The 17,379-nt window shown below is 41.2% G+C and overlaps 1 protein-coding gene across 1 annotated transcript; it reads right to left on the bottom strand.

Annotated features, from left to right (window-relative positions):
* Window positions 1-14,789: 14,789 nt before the first annotated feature.
* LOC136220372 (mogroside IE synthase-like) lies at window positions 14,790-16,514 on the bottom strand. Its single transcript, XM_066008196.1, has 2 exons — window positions 15,853-16,514; window positions 14,790-15,646 (listed from the first exon to the last, which is right to left on the bottom strand). The coding sequence occupies exons 1-2, from the start codon at window positions 16,504-16,506 to the stop codon at window positions 14,924-14,926; spliced, it is 1,377 nt and encodes a 458-aa protein (XP_065864268.1). The 5' UTR covers window positions 16,507-16,514; the 3' UTR covers window positions 14,790-14,923.
* Window positions 16,515-17,379: the final 865 nt, after the last annotated feature.

Below are 17,379 nucleotides of genomic sequence, written 5' to 3'. Positions count from 1 at the left end.
CATCATAAACGACTTGGATGAGGCCCTGGGTCAGGTGGGCGAAGTGCAAAGGAATCAGAACCAAATTCCTGGTTCCATTCATGCGCAAAAGGGGAAAACGGAGCTCCTTATGGTGAGTCCCCTAGAAAGGATTTCTTTTTGTAGAAAAAGTTGTTCCTTTGCTCTTTTCTTTTAACGAAACTGTTTGTTTTTGACAGATGTATACTCGTATACGTGCTATGGAGGCCGAGCTCCTTCAAGGTGTGGCGGATAAGGCAACCATTGAAAAGTTGGAGAAAGAGGTAACGGAAGCCAATGCGAACATCGCTTCTGCTAATGCGAACCTTGCCTCTGCCACAGCCGCCTTAGTCCTTAGAGATGCGGAAATCGAGAAGCTAAAGGAAAAGATTGTGACAGACGCCAAGAACCATGAGGACGCCCTAGGAGAAGCTGAATATATGGCGGGCGAACAAGCCTTATATTATGGCGAACTGCTCATGGCGTACTTTTTCCTGGCGCATCTCGAGATTAATTTTATAGATCCGCAGTTCGCCGTCCCCGACCCAGAGGATGTAGCCAAATATGACAAAATGTCAGACGCTAAGGAATACCTCCGCGAATATGTTCGGAGATGGATGAAGGGACCCATGGAAGAAAGCAAGCCTTCCACTAATGTCACGCTAGTGGAGCTTGAGGAAGTGCCCCCCAAGGCGGGTGAAGAACCGATCACTGATAACGCCCTTCCTCTTGGTCCCACATCTTCCGTAGAGAAGGAGGTACCTTTGGCTGGCGTATCCGAGGCTTTGGAGAAGGAGGTTTCCCAGGCAAGTGTCGTAGGCAAAGATAATGTAAAGGAGGATGCTCCCATTATTACTTAGTTGTTTACTTTTTGTAAAAAATCCTTTAAGTACAATTTGTTTAATCCTTTATGGCAGCTATTTATTTTACTATTACGTTTGCGTAAGTAAATATATAGGCATGTAGGATTTATTTTGGAGTAGGTGGCCAGCCATACTCCATTGCATGGACCTTTGTGAAGGTTAGAAGCTGTTTTATTCCATTGAAGGAAGTAAAGCTGCCTAGGGGATCAATTTGCTACCTGTCTTTGAGGTGAAGTGATCCGCCCGTAGGACTTGTGAATCCTTTTTTAGGAAGGATATGTAAGAGAGTGTAAAGACCTTGCGTCCAAGGATCGTTTTAACTCTATCAGAGATTGGGATCCTCTCAGAGATGGATCCGCCCATAAGATAGATTCTCTTATGTCTAAGGAGAAAAAGTAGCTATGAGATAGCGATACTTTGTTAATGCGGAGAGCGTTGGATGCCCCCCTTCTTTTTAAGACTGGAATATTGATATTGCTGCAATAAACTTTAAAAAGAACACAGATAATAGAACAAATGATGTTTATTAATGGGAGAAATGCTTTATTACAGCAAGCAGGTCTTATAGGTGAGCCTCGTTAAAACCTTTAGTAAGAAAAACCACGTGGGAAAAAGCTTACTAAAAGAAAAAGAGTACTCAAGACCGTGTGTACACCTCATTTTCTGACCAAATATTTGTGGAGATTTTGGAGGTTCCATGTGCGCGACAATGTGTTGCCCTCCATGTCCTGAATTTTAAATGTGGCGGATCCAATCTTGTCCACTATCTGATACGGACCCGTCCAGTTGAGCCCTAACTTGCCCTTGCCTTCTCAAGACTGGATTTTGTCGGCCTTTCGGAGCACAAGATCACCTACATTCAGATCCACAAGCTTGGCATTTTTATCATGGTAAGCGGCGATCCGTTGTTTATACGCCGCCATGCGTACATAGGTTTGGTCTCTTCGATCTCTTACCTGATCCAGACTTTCCTTTAGCCTTTTGCCGTTGTCCTCCTCACAATAAAAGGCCACTCTATCACTTGGGACCTTATTTCGACTGGGATCACAGCCTCTACACCATGAGAGAGGGTGAATGGTGTTTCTCCTGTGGCCGTCCTAGGAGTGGTGCGATAAGCCCATAAAACGCTCGTCAGCTGATCCGCCCACTTCTTATCATGTTCTCCCAATCTCTTCTTTATCCCTTTTACGATCGTCTGGTTCGTGACTTCGGTCATTCCGTTGGACTGGGGATAATAAACGGAGGCAAATCTGTTCAGAATGCCCAACTCTTCATAGAAAGTTTTGAACTCGCTACAGTTGAACTGTGTTCCATTATCAGTGATGATGGTATGCGGAACACCGTATCTTCCCACGATGTTGTCTTTGACGAATTCCACCATTCGTTCTGCAGTGATGGAGGAGACAGCTTCGGCTTCTACCCACTTGGTGAAATGATCCACTGCCACTACCACGTACTTCCTCTGTCGGCGAGTTGGAGGGTATGGCCCGACGATGTCTATTCCCTAGAGGGCGAATGGCCGTCCTTCTATGATGGGCCTTTGGAGATGTTTGGCAGTATGTGATTCATTCGCATGAATCTGGCAATTATGACAAGATTCTACCAATTTTTGTGCATCCAGTTCGGCCGTGGGCCAGTAGAAACCTGCTAACCTGGATTTCTTCAAAATGGTGGCGGATGCTTCATGGGCCCCACATGACCCCTCATGTAGCTCCTTGAGGACTTGTTGTCCCTCCTCCGACAGAATACACTTTAACCAAGGGTGGCTAAAAGATTTTCTATAAAGGCCATTGTTGATCATGGAGAAATAAGCCGCTCTTCTAACTATCCGTCGTGCCTCTTCCTTATCCTCAGGTAAAGTTCCACATAGCAGATATTGGCGAATGGCCGATCTCCAGTCATCTTCTACTGTTGTGAGTAGGGATACTTCCTCTGAGGCGAAGGCTGGAGCTATTTTAACTTCGAAGGGACATTGTGGGTCTGTCCAGTTCTCCTCACTAGAGGCCGTTTTGGCTAAATGATCCGCCTCAGTGTTGGACCCCCGGGGTACATGAATCAGTTCCCATTTGGTTTCTTTTGCCTCAAGGTGATCTAGCAATTTTTTGACTTCTGCTACGTATTTAGCCAAAACATCATCTTTCACCTCGTAATTCTTGATTACTTGATTGACCATTAGTTTGGAGTCACTATAGATCACAATCCGCTCGGGAGTGATTTCTTTGAGTAGACGTAATCCCAATATCAGAGCTTCATATTCAGCAGCATTATTAGTTGCATGAAAATTCAATTTTGCTGCGTACCGTAACTTTATGTATTGGGGACCCTTGATCACAACGCCTATGCCCGCTCCATTCGCCGAGGAGGCGCCGTCGGTGTACATTGTCCACTCTTCCATTGGAGGTTTGGGATGATCTATCCCTTCCTCAGTGAATTCATTCACAAAGTCTGCCAAGACCTGACTTTTCAAAGCTGACCTGCTTTCATATATCACATCGAATTCACCAAGGCGGATTGCCCATTCCATCAATCTTCCAGAAGTGTCCGGCTTCTGCAACACCTTTCTCATCGGTATATTCGTTCGAACCACCACAGTATGAGCCTGAAAATATGGCCTAAGGCGGATTTCTGTGGTGACAACAGCCATCGCCATTTTATCAAGTTTAGAATATCTGGTTTCGACATCTTTCAGAACCTTGCTCACATAATAAATAGGAAACTGATGGCCGTCTTTCTCTCGTATCATGACCGTGCACACGGCTTTATCCATAACCGATACGTACATGTAGAGGTCCTCTCCTTTCATCGGCCGACTCATCATGGGCGGCTCCGTGAGAAACCGTTTGATCCCTTCAAAGGCCTTTTTACAATCCTCGTCCCATTCGAACGCCTTTTGCTTCTTGATAACCTCGTAAAAGGGCTGACATCTGCGTGCTGAACATGAGATAAACCTGCTCAGGGCTATGATCCGCCCGTTAAGGCGTTGCACTTCTCTGATGTTCCGTGGTGCCTGCATTTCTAGGACAGCCTTAACCTTGTTAGGATTTGGGCTAACTCCTTTTTCGCTGATCATGAACCCTAAGAATTTTCCATACGTCACACCAAAAGTACACTTCTCTAGGTTCAGCTTAATATTGTGGCGTCGGAGTACGTCCAGTACTTCTTTTACATCATCCGCATGCCTTTCTATGGTTGTGCTTTTAATGATCATGTCATCCACATAGACTGAGTAGTTATCACCTTTGCTTTCTGCGAATATTTTGTTCATCATCCGCTGATAAGTGGCTCCTGCGTTCTTAAGCCCAAAGGGCATGACTTTGAAGCAATAAGTGGCTTGGTGAGTCACGAACGAGGTTTTGATTCTATCTGAAGGCTCCATGGGAATTTGATGATAACTCGACTTCACGTCTGTAAAGGAGTACATCGCATGTCCGGCAGTTCCATCCACGAGTATGTCAATACATGGCAAAGGGTAGTTGTCTTTGGGACAAGCCTTGTTAAGATCTGTAAAGTCGATACACATGCGGTAAGATCCGCCTACTTTCTTCACCAGAACGACGTTCACCAACCATTGAGTGTAAAGTACCTCCTCAATGGCGTCCGCTCGTTGAAGCTTGGTGATCTCCTCCTCTATCACCTTTTGTCTTTCAAACCCATGGTTCCTTCGCTTCTGAGCTACGGGAATTGCATCTTTGTCAATGTTGAGCTTGTGAGCTTACAGACGATGATCAGGTCTGGAAAGGTGATTTGGAATTTTTTGTCTTGGATGGTGTGTCCCGTCACTCCTAGGATATCAACCACAGTTGGCTCTACTTGGACTAGATCAATCATGAGTTTGGCGAAAGCTCCTCTGGTGATGACATTGCACGAACTCCCAGTATCAATCATCACTCTTTTCATCTCCCAGCCTTCCACCATCATAGTGACGACCAATGCATCCGCATGGGGAGAGATTTTAGGACCTACATCGGCAAAGGGGCGATTTAACGATGTTCTGTCAAGAGCGGTGGTCTTTGCCTTTTTCAGCATTGGTTGATATCCAGGTCCGCCTGCTATGACATTAATGGTACCCTTTCCCTTATTCTTTGGGTCCTTTTTGGATCTATCGCCATCTCCTTTCTTGCCATCACTTTGGATGAACCGATCCAATTTGCCTCTCTCAATGAGACGCTCGATTTCCCGAGCTAACTCCCAACATGCATCGGTGTCATGGCCATTTTTCCTGTGATATTTACAATAGTTTTTAGGATTTTTACGAGTATTGGTGTACTCCCCCCCTTTTGGTTCGGGGTATGAAATGCTCCGTTTGTGTTGACTGTTCTCGATCCACATAAGGACTTCACTTTTAGAAGCGTTGAGAGGTGTGAAAGAGGTGACAAACGTTGATTTGTTCTTAGAACCTCTTTGCCTTCTTCTAGATGAAGAATCCTGATGCTTGTCTTTGTCTCTATCTCGATGGCGAGATTCGCCCTTGTCCCTTTTAGGCGATGACAGTGATCCTCGGCGAATGTCATCCACCTCGATAAAGTCTTTACAACGCTCCATCAATTCTGCCATGCTGGTGGGTTTCTTTCGAATTAGATCTTCTTGCAAGCTCTTACAAGTGGTGTTTCTCAAAAAATATTCCACTGCTACGGAGATATCCACATCAACGATTTGTATGCACAATTGGTTAAAAGTGTCCACGTACTCCCGAAGGGATTCGTTCGCCTTCTGCTTTAACTCAAAAAGCTTCCCTGATTTAACCACTGGAGGAATACAGCTGGCGAATTTAGCGCAAAATTCCATGCTCAATTGATCAAAACTGTTTATCGAGCCCGGAGGTAGAGACTGAAACCACCCATAGGCTGGACCCCCTAGCGTGGTGACAAACATTTTGCAGAGCACCGGCTCGGTGGCACGATTGAGTTTAAGCAGTATTCGGTATTTTCTGACGTGAGCTTCCGGATTGTCAACACCTGTGTATATAGCGAGATTAGGTATTTTAAAAGCTCTATCTATTTCCTCCGCCTCAATCCAAGCTGCGAAAGGTGAATCTCTATTGGTGAACGGATTATGCCTAGCATTTTCCTCATTCATACGGAGTACCAGAGCTTTAACTCTATCATTAAAATTCTCCGGATCCGCCCTTGGGCGACCCCTTCGTGGAGATCTGTTGGAGAGGAAGAAGAGCTTGACCCAGATGATGGATCTGATGGCGAACGCCCTCCTCCGCTTTTGCGTCCGCCTCTTCCTCCGTTACTACCTCCTCCGCCCTCCCCACCTGGGGGAGCCTGCCCACTACCCCCTCCATGGCCTCCCGACGGATTGTGCTCAACAGTTCCTAGGGGTGGCGGCGGCGGTGGTCCACTCAAATGGGGTGTCTTCCTTGGCCTTTTACTCCGTCTACGACCAGTAGATGGGGGCGATCGGCCACGACGGGAGGATTTCGGTCGTCGAGGCGAAGGTGATTTAGACCGCCTACCTTTCTCCTTTCTAAGTTTTTTGTGCGTTCGCCCTTCGGATCCGCCAAGGGAGAGATTTGTCCGTGGGCGCCTCGGGATTTTGGACCCACTCAGATTTAACCCAGGATCCGTAGATCCGCTCGGAAGGGTTGAATCGTTTCTTTGACTTCCTTCTACACCATTAGGGAATAACTCCCGATTGATTTGACGTTCTCCACCTGATGACGTGGTAGTTACCATAGAATCCGTGTTGTGAGCTTGGAGAAATGAAGAACTTTGGGCGCCCGGTCCAAAGTTTAATAAGGGCCAAGATGATACAGCCGATGTGGACGCCATGCTCCAATGCGGAGGAAGGGTCATAAATGACCGCAGGTGATTCCCCGTCTTGGGCTCAAACCGTTCTCCGATTGCTTATGCACACATGTTGATGAAAGCATCTGGGTTCATACTACTTTCGACGTGCGTTGCATGAGTAGTTGAATCTGTGCGGCCAGCACTAGATGGTGTAACTAATGGTGTTTCAATCCCTGAAGAGGGATTCTAATCTCCAGTTGTCATAGATTTTTAATGTGAACGAAAAACCCTTTGTTCGATTAAGGATTCCACCTTCACCGCACCAATTGATAACAAGCAGAGAAATTTTGATCAACTTCCGTCCCTGTGGGGGCGTCGTTGGGTTCGACGGGGGGAAGCTCCGATGCCAAAGTCAGTAAGGTGAATCAAGGGACAAACTGAATTGACAAAGGATGTGAGAATGTGTCCCTTGATAGCCTAGGGATGTAGGCTATATATAGCTAGGAAGTCGTAACCTTCAGCCACTAGAAAGTCTCCATTAATGCTCCATTAATGGCGGTTACAGGTTATCTTTAACCTGGCGGTTAGCTAATTGATAGCTCATTAATGGTCTTTATGGCCGAGTCGGCGGTTAGCCGTTACTGTGGTGAATCAGGTGAAGGAGGAGATTCGCCTCATAGGTTCGCCAGCGGATCCCTTCAAGCTGGATCAAGGAGATCCGCCCGTCGGATCTTCTTTGGGGATCTGTACACGGCGTTTCTCCAGGTGAATATCCCTTTCGGTCCTTGGGATAATATCTCAATGTTATCACGTCCGTATCTAAATTTTTAGAATTGATATCTTGATATTAGTATATATTATAATTATTGGGTATGTGATATTAATTTGGTACTATAGGAAAAGTTTGGAGTTAATTTGATGGTTTTAGGCGTAAATTAAAAGTTTAGAGTAATTTTTAAAAGATTATATAAAGATGGAGGACCAAACTGGATATTTTTCAGGTTTGGATATATATCCAAAATCATTCGCAGATGATGATCATCTTCTTTGGTTTTTTTTCTTTTTATTTTCTTTCTCTGCCTTTTCATCATTTTCATCGTTCCTGAACCGTTTCTCCACCGTTTCTTCGATTTACGGAGATTCGACCGTCCGAATCACTCGAAATTGGAACCATAGCATCCTTATATATAGATCTAAGTCCTAACCGAAGAGTTTTTGAGTTTCGACAGTGTTTGGAGGGAAACGTCTCAGACAGAATTTAGACGAGAATCGATCGGGTGTATTTTCTTCAATTAGTGACCAAGGTAAGTAACTATCAACTATATTTTGAGTTTTATGTATATAGATATATATACAATTAAAGAGTTTCAGATAGTGATATTTTAAGGTTATGTAGGAATTTTGTAAAATTGGAATTTTTCACGATTTTGCTTTTTATTGAATTTTGGATTGAAGTCCAAATATGATTTTTATGATACAAAAGGACTAATTGAAGCCAAATGATTTATGGTTGTGAAATAGTTTGGAATTTGATTGTGAAAGGAAATTTGAACACGTTATGATTTAATGATTTAATATCCATCGAAAGTTATCCGGATCGGTGGTTTTATATTTGAAGACCATGTTCAGTGAGGGACATGGCCTGTGTACACAGTCTGAAGACCTATTGGGTATGGCAGCGAAGTGTTGGGTAAAACCATATGGGATAGGCAATGTTAAGAGACGTCTCGACTATATATGTGGTTATGGATTGATACTTAAGGGGAGAAACTCGAGGATGGATACAATGTTTTAAGTTCATTTGGATTATGTTTTCGGTTATGATTGATTTTGATATAAGGTTTTGAACTCAAGAATAGATACAATATTATATATTTTTGGTTTTTGGTTTAGTACTTTGACTATATTATGAACTTAAGTTTTGAGTATATTTTATAAGGTTTTGATTAAATCCCTTTATAAATGTATATATACAACTATGTTAAGTAAAGTTGGTTTTTATAGCTGATAGTTTCTTACTGAGATTTTTGTCTCACGTTTTTAAATGTTTTAATGTTTTTAGGTGATAAAGTACAGGATATAGAGAAAGTTACCGACCGATTAGGCGAGGTTTGGAAGTTGGTTGCTTATTGTTAGAATTATGGTTAGAACGTTGGTATTGCAATTGTAATATAATGATATTTGGTTAAATTGGAGACTCCTAAGTATTGATTATGATCTTTCTATTTCACGCCCGATGCCGATTGAGGTCGTTTAGGGTCGGGTGTGACATCACACATAAGACTTGGAGCCCAAAAGAGAAATAGATGTTAATTAATTGATGGAAGCCCAACTGAGTCCACTAAGGCCTAGTAAATAGGGGGGCGATTTTATGTATAATAAATACATAAATAATTAATTTGATTTTTAACAATTCTAATTAGATTATGATTGTGAATTAAATTAATTAAAGGATAAATAAGTTAGGAGGTTTAATGAGATTAAATTGCTCCTATTATTATCCTATAAGGTTATTATTATTATCTTTATATTTAGATATAATTATAGATAATAAATAAGAATTTGATTCCGAATTAAATTCCTATTCGGTAACCTAATTCTATCTAACTAGGGTTTAGATACAAGAGAGTTTATATACCCCCCTTACATGTAAATTTCGGCCAAGCTATTGTCTACCGAAGAGAGAAATTTTGACCCCTAGTTGAGGACGAGATCATTCACCGCTTCCTTCTGTTTCAATTGATTATTAATCTCTTTCTCTATTCCTTGATCTTGTGTTGATTAATTAGAGGCAATCTATTCTTGATTGCTTTCATACGGTTGAATTCTAACTTGGTTTTGAATTGTGCTTTTGTCTTGTGCTCGGGAACTCGAAGTAAGAGTTGTGGGAACTTCGATTGCAATGGTAGATAGAACATCAAAAGGTATTTCCTTCTATCCCTCTTTATATGAAATAACGATTAACGGATCTTGGGTTAATGGAAAAAGGTTAAAATTTTTATATTTCCGCTGCCAAACGTTTGCCTATTTTCCTTCATAGCTAACATAACGTTGGTGAACCACGTCAATCTGTGTTTTTTGATTGTTTATTATTTATCTTTCGTTAATTCCGAACAACAAACTGGTATCAGAGCTTTCGGTTTCCGATCGAGGTTTTGTTTTCTGGAGTGAAAGATGTATGCGATGAATGTGAAAATCGAAAAGTTTACTGGGAGAAATAGTTTCACTCTATGCCAGATTAAAATACGGGCTTTGTTAAAACAACAAGGTCTGTGGACGCCATTGAAGAAGACAACAGGAGAGGTCACTGCTGAGATGGAGATTCTAGAAGAAAAGGCACATTCGACAATTATATTGTGCCTCGCAGATGACGTCATCATTGAGGTCTCAGACGAAGAGACTGCTGCCGGTCTGTGGATGAAGTTGGAGAGCTTATACATGACGAAATCTCTAACAAACAAACTTCTTCTGAAACAACTTCTGTTTGGCCTGCGAATGCAGGAAGGTACGCAACTCAGGGATCATTTAGATCAACTGAGCACATTATTACTAGAGTTATGTAATATTGATGTGAAAATTGAAGATGAAGATGCTGCTTTGATTCTGTTGGTGTCTTTACCGCTTTCATATGAGAATTTTGTTCAATCATTTATTGTTGGCAAAGATTCTGTGACTCTGGAAGAAGTTGGGTCGTCTCTTCATAGCAGGGAGTTGCACCATAAGGCGAACAATACAGGTACAGATAATCAGGCATCTGGACTGTTTTCTAGTGGCAGTAAGGGAAAGGGTAACGGTGGAAAAAAAAAGTCTAAGAAGCCGTTCTCAAAGGGTCCCAAGCAAGACGGCACATCTAACTACTATAAGGAGAAAGGACATTGGAAAATTGATTGTCTAAAGAAGAAGAAGAAATCAGAAAATCAACCAGGTTCTGCTGCTGACACCAGCTCTGAAAACGACATTGCTCTAGTTGCTGATGGACACACTCATCACTCTAATGTGTGGGTTCTTGATTCTGGAGCATCTTATCATATTTGTCCAATGAGAGAGTGGTTTTCAACTTATAAGCATGTAGATGGAGGTAACATTTCAATGGCTAATAGTCATGTCTGCAAGGCAGTTGGAATAGGCTCAATCAAGTTGAGGACACATGATGGTAAGTTCTGCACGTTGAACGAAGTTAGGCATATTCCGTTGATGACAAAGAATCTGATATCTCTGAGTCTGCTAGACATCAGGGGTCTCAGCTGGTCAGGAAAAGATGGAGTTCTGCATGTTTGTAAAGGTTCTGATATGATTCTGAAAGGTGTGAAGTACGGTACTTTGTATTTCCTGTAATGTTCCACTGTTACAGGTTCAGCTAATGCTGCATCGTCAGAGATTGACCAAGAAGATATGACAAAGCTATGGCATATAAGACTTGGTCGTATGGGTGAAAGAGGGATGTAGATTCTATCAAAGGATGATCTTCTTGGTGGTCATAAAATCAAGAGTCTGGAGTTTTGTGAACATTGTGTCTTTGGGAAACTATATCAAAGCAAGTTTCCCAAAGCTATTCACATAACAAAAGGCACACCTGATTACATCCACTTTGATTGTTAGGGTCCATCTCGAGTTGAGTCTTTGGGAGGTCACATATATTTTGTGTCTCTGATTGATGATTATTCAAGGATGACTTGGGTCATCACGATGAAGCATAAAAGTGAAGCTTTCAAGAATTTCAAGCAGTGGAAACCATTGGTGGAAAACCAAACAGGAAATAAGATAAAGAGGCTGCGAACTGGTAATGGTCTGGAATTCTGCTCGTCTGAGTTTGATCGGTTCTTTAAGGATGAATGGATTTCTCGGCATCACACATTCAGGAACAAGGTTTTAAAAAGCGCTAGGCGCTAGTCGGGCGGACAGGGGCCTTAGAGATTAATCGGCGATTAATCGGTTTTGAATTTTTGAATTTTTTTAAATAAATTATTATATAAATACAATTAAAATATAAATTATACTATCTAAATAATAATAATAATTATTATTTAAGATAAAAAAAATAAATATTGTAATATTTTGTTAGGTCTTCGTCTTCGTCAGTCTCTGGTTTTCGTCTTCGTCAGGAGGAAGCGGCGTATGGAGATGATTAGGTTACGATTTGGGATTTAGGAATAGATAGTATAGAATAATATTTTGAGGGTTCACATTTTAATTGAATTAAGTGTTTTGATTGGTTAGCTAATAAGACAAAAAAGAAGAAGAAGAATATTTTAGTATATTTTATTTTGTACTTTTGTTTGAGGGTTCACATTATAATTAAATTGAGTGTTTTGATTGGTTAGAACTTAGGTAATAGGACAAAAAAAAATATAATTGTGCAAAAAGTTAGGCGCTTATTTGCGATTTGCACCGCTTTGCTCCGCCTTGCAATGCCTCGCTCCGTCTTGCAGTGCCTTGATCCGCCTAGGCGGTAATAAAGCGGCCGGCCGATTTGTTTTGTCCTATTAATGAAAGTTGGAGCGGTGTTATGAAAATCTCTGCCTAGGCGCCCGCCTGGCCCGATTTTTAGAACACTGGTCAGGAATACACCACAACAGAATGGTGTAGCTGAACGAATGAACCAGACATTACTGGAGAGGGCGAGGTGCATGCTCTCTAACGCTGGGTTAGATACAAGATTTTGGGCTGAAGCGATGAACACATCATGTTATCTGATTAACCACGGACCACACACCGGCATACAGCTCAAGATGCCTACAGAAATTTGGTCAGGAAAGGTTGCTGATTACTCAAATTTGAAAGCTTTTAGGTGCACAGTTTACTATCATGTTAATGAGGGTAAGCTAGAGCCAAGAGCCAAGAAGGGAGTGTTCGTAGGCTATGGAGATGGAGTTAAAGGCTTTAGGATATGGTCTCCATAAGAGAAATGGGTCATTCTGAGCAGAAATGTAGTCTTTGACGAAAAATTTGTGCTTAGACCCATTATGAAGCCTACAACTACAACAGAAACTGATAGCATTGATAAACAGGTGGAGCTTCAGGTCATACAGAGTGAGAGTGGCTTGAAGGAACAAGAGTCAGAAGCAGAAATTGAGCTACCAGAACTTACACAATCAGTTTCTCAACCATCTGAATCTACACATCGTAGCTTAGCTCAAGATCGACCAAGGAGGGTTGGAGTTGGGCCACCTAAGAGGTATGGTTTTAAGGACATGGTGGGCTATGCACTACAGGTTGCTGAAGAGGTGGACACTCGTGAACCATCAATTTACAAAGAAGCTATTTCAGGCACCGATTCTGAGAAATGGCTTACTGCTATGGGAGATGAGATGGAGTCCCTTCATAAGAATCAAACATGAGATTTAGTCATACCACCTCCAGGGAGAAAGATTATTACTTGCAAGTGGATTCTCAAGATGAAAGAAGGGATATCAACTGCAGAGGGAGTCAAGTATAAAGCTAGAGTTATTGCTGAAGGTTTCAATCAGAGCGAGGGAGTGGATTATAATGAGATATTCTCACCAGTAGTCAGACACACCTCTATTAGAATGTTGCTAGCTATAGTTACACATCAGGATTTGGAGCTTGAGCAACTTGATGTAAAGACAACCTTTCTACATGGAGATTTGGAGGAAAAGATATACATGACCCAACCAGATGGTTTCCAGATTCCTGGAAAGGAGAATTATGTTTGCAAGTTGAAGAAGTCCTTGTATGGACTTAAGCAGTCTCCTAGGCAGTGGTATAAGAGGTTTGATAGCTACATGATGCAGCTGAGCTACACCAAGAGCCCATATGATTGTTGTGTCTATTACAATAAACTAGAAGATGAGTCTTTTATCTATCTGGTGTTGTATATAGATGACATGTTGATAGTTGCAAGGAAGAAGCACGACATTCAGAAGTTGAAGGGTCTTATCAGTGCAGAGTTTGAGATGAAAGATTTGGGTGCAGCTCGGAAAATTCTGGGAATAGAGATTTACAGGGACAGAAGCAAAATGAAACTTTTTCTATCACAGAAGGGCTATATTCATAAGATCTTGTCAAGATTTGGCATGTCTACTTCAAAGCCCATAGATACTCCTAGTGCTGCAAGTGCACATATGTCTATTGCTTTTGCAGCTAAGTGGGCTGAAGAGAAGGAGTACATGTCTCGAGTTCCCTATGCTAGTGCGGTAGGAAGCTTGATGTATGCAATAGTATGCACTAGACCTGATCTTGCATAGTTTGTTAGTGTTGTTAGCAAGTTTATGGGTCAACCTAGCAAGGAGCATTGGCAAGCTATGAAGAGGATCTTTCGGTACCTAAAAGTACATCTGACGTTGGTCTCATTTATGGAGGTGATACAGAGTGTTTGGTGACAGGTTTTTCAGACTCTGATTATGCTGTAGATGTTGACAGTAGAAGATCTATGACTGGTTATGTTTTCACTCTTGGCGGTTCAGTTGTCAGTTGGAAAGCTACTTTGCAGCCTACAGTGACTTTGTCTACTACGGAAGCAGAGTATATGGCACTGACTGAAGCTGCTAAAGAGGGGATTTGGCTTAAAGGACTGGTTAGTGATCTTGGTCTACATCATGATCAGGCTACAGTGTATTGTGACAGCTTGAGTGCAATATGTTTAGCCAAGGATTAGGTTCATCGTGAGAGGACCAAGCATATAGATGTGAGGTATCATTTTCTGAGAAGTGAGAAGAGGGTCAAGGTGAAAAAGGTAGGCACTGCTGACAATCCAGCTGACATGTTTACCAAGCCTGTTCCACAGAGCAAGTTTCAACACTGTTTGAACTTGCTTAACGTCAGAGATTATTAGTTGCCCTGTGGGGGCGACTCTGAGGCAGAGGGAGAAGTCTGTTAATCTGGCGTTGTCATGGGTGCATCTGTTATGTTTTCAGGAGGATTTGTCGTAATGCCTTGAATTAGTATATCCTGTTTTCCTATTCGGATTAGTATTGTGTTTCGGATTTCTACTTGGATTCGGAATCGTGGGATCATGGGTTCCTAGTTAGATTAGGATCATGGGTTCCTAGTTGGATTAGGTTAGATTGGGTATTATAAATACATCATTATGTAAACCTAATCATGTAATCTGATTTTTTGCCTCCTAATAATACTATTCTCCTTTTTCCAGTGGACTAGCCAACATAACGTTGGTTAACCACGTAAATCTGTGTTTTTCGATTGTTTATTATTTATCTTTCGTTAATTCCACACAACAGTAAATGTCCAAATTTATATATAAAAAAATAAACTATTACACTCTAGATATTAAGAGTCTTACTTCATTTTGAATTTATCCCTACATCCACAAATTGATAAATTATTCCAATTAAGATTCGCTCTCCATGGTCAAAGCATCATATTTGTCACAAATTCTTGAATGCTCCTATCAGAAGTCCCACCTTCATCAATGGCTTCTTTAGCCAGTTTCTTCCATTTCTCAGAATTCATTCTGAAATACTTGGCCTTCTCACCTTCCATAACTTCCTTTATACACCTTTCAATTTCTTCCTTTTTAACCATTCTTTCTTCACCATCTGTCTTAACCCTGACCCCAACCTCCCACACATCAGCAATAAATTTAGCATGAGTTGTTTGATCAACCCATTGTGGCATTCCCACCATTGGCACTCCCAAACTCAATGCCTCCATTGTTGAATTCCACCCACAGTGAGTCACAAAACAACCTATAGATTTATGGGACAGAACCTCTAGCTGATGACACCAACTCACAACTAGACCTTTTTCTGATGTCTCTTCCACAAAATTGTTTGGAAGTGTTTTTAATTCTGATTCTCTTACTACCCATAAGAAATAATAATTGCTGCTTTTTAGACCGTTTGCTATTTCCTCCATTTGTTTTTCTGACATTACTGTTAAACTCCCATAAGAAACATAAACAACCGAGCAAGTTTCTCTTGAGTCCAGCCACTTCTTGCAACTTTCTATTTCAGGCTTAAAGAGGCTTAGACCATAGTCTTTGTTGTTCTCTATTCTTTTGTCTAAATATACTGATGGAATAATTGGCCCTATTGTTGTAATTTTGCATTGGCTTTCCATTAACTTCAATACCTGATAATGAAATTCAACAAAGTTCTTGATTAATTTTCTATTTTGTAATAAGGCAAAATGAGTTTTGGAAATATTTAACTAAATCATGGGATAATGTATAAATCCATTCCTACTGTTATTGGGAGGGAGTGATAATGCAAAATTTTACTCTCTGTTACATTATGCGTACGGTTTTCAGAAAACATTATAAAAAGATATAGTTTTACCTCTTTCTCCAAGCTGTTGAAGGTGTTGAAAAAAACCCAATCAGCATCAGAAATATTCATGAACTGATTAAGCAGGAACTCTAAGGAGTTTGGGTAAGTCGCTAAGTCGAAAAAGAAAGTGGGTAGATCAAAGATGTCAAGTGGGGGCAAACCATCTATTAATACAGGTGTCTGCTCAACGGGAACATTAAGCATCCCTTGGTATGCTGTTTCGAATATCTTACTAACAGAACAAGACATTGTGAAAAGCGGAGCTCCACCAATCCCAAGCTTTTTAGCTATCTCTAAAACCCCAGGCAACAACGAGTCATAAACCACATAACTAACTCGGTAGCCGGAGTTACTGAGTTTTGCAACAATTTCAGGTAATTTTCTCAAAACAGTATCAACGAATTTCTGAAAAGATTCTGCATTATTTTCTACAGCTTGAGAAATGAACTCGACATTGACAGAGGTATTATTTGGGGATTTTGTCATCTCAGTCTGAGAGATGACAAGTAGAGTAACTTTGAATCCTTTGGAAGCAAGTCTATTTGAGAGTTGAAGCATAGGGCTGAAGTGGCCTTGGAAAGGCAAAGGGATTGCTATTATTTGAGTTTCTGATGCTCTTTCCTCACTCCCCATTTTCAGTTCTATCTTTCTGATCTGTAACATGTATTCATTTGTTTTATACTTTAGATGGATATTCTTATAATAATTGTTTTCACTATCTAATAATTCATTAATAATGTAATCTGTGTGGATACGTAATGCACATGACAACCTCTTGTTTGTGATCATAAGTTTATCTAGAAGGGACAGAATCTGTGCTGTAAATGGACAGAGCCGCTCATGAGCGGCTCGGTGATCGGCTCGATAAAAGCTCGGCTCGACTCGGCTTGATTTGTAAACGAGCTGCTCGTGAACACGATTTACTGGCTCGGTTCGTAAACGAGCCAAGCTTGAACAGATCAAAGCTCGGCTCGAAAGCTCGCGAGCAGACTCAATTAGAACATTTATAAACAAATTTTAGTTTTGTAGAAAACTATATAGTTTTGTGTTAGTTCACAAATATCTAAACTTAATATTATTTCATTTGCTATGAGATGAGTTGGTTCGCAAACATAATAAATGAGTAATAAACGAACTATTTGTAAGAATCTTGTTTATTTATTCACGAACTTTGCTTGTGAGCATGTACACAATTAAAGAGTTATTTGCAAGCAAACTTTACAAATATAATTAATAATTTACTCACAAACAATTCATGGTTAGATAATTTTCTTTAATGAACCAAGTCCAAAAGAGGATTTTGGGCTCGAAACAAGCTCGAAGCTCGGCTCAAGCTCGTTGAGTAAGTCAAAACTCGGCTCGGGCTCGGCTCGTTAATTTTATAGCAAGCTCGGCTCGGACTCGAGCTCGTTAATTTTATAGCGTGCCGAGTTTGAACATGCCAAAGCTCGGCTCGGCTCGGCTCGACTACAGCCCTAGGAAAGAGAGTATATAGGAAAAGGACAATTACGTCGTGAAAAAGCTAAATAGGTACAA

Source organism: Euphorbia lathyris, chromosome 2 (assembly GCF_963576675.1).
Source record: "Euphorbia lathyris chromosome 2, ddEupLath1.1, whole genome shotgun sequence".
NCBI lineage: Eukaryota > Viridiplantae > Streptophyta > Magnoliopsida > Malpighiales > Euphorbiaceae > Euphorbia > Euphorbia lathyris.
This window is presented reverse-complemented; position numbering and strand designations above follow the sequence as displayed.

Coding starts and splice junctions, on each gene's coding strand:
- LOC136220372 (XM_066008196.1), bottom strand. CDS start 16,506: ATGTTACAGATCAGAAAGATAGAACTGAAAATGGGGAGTGAGGAAAGA. Junction 15,647..15,852: donor TCAACAGCTTGGAGAAAGAG/GTAAAACTATAT, acceptor TTTCATTATCAG/GTATTGAAGTTAATGGAAAG.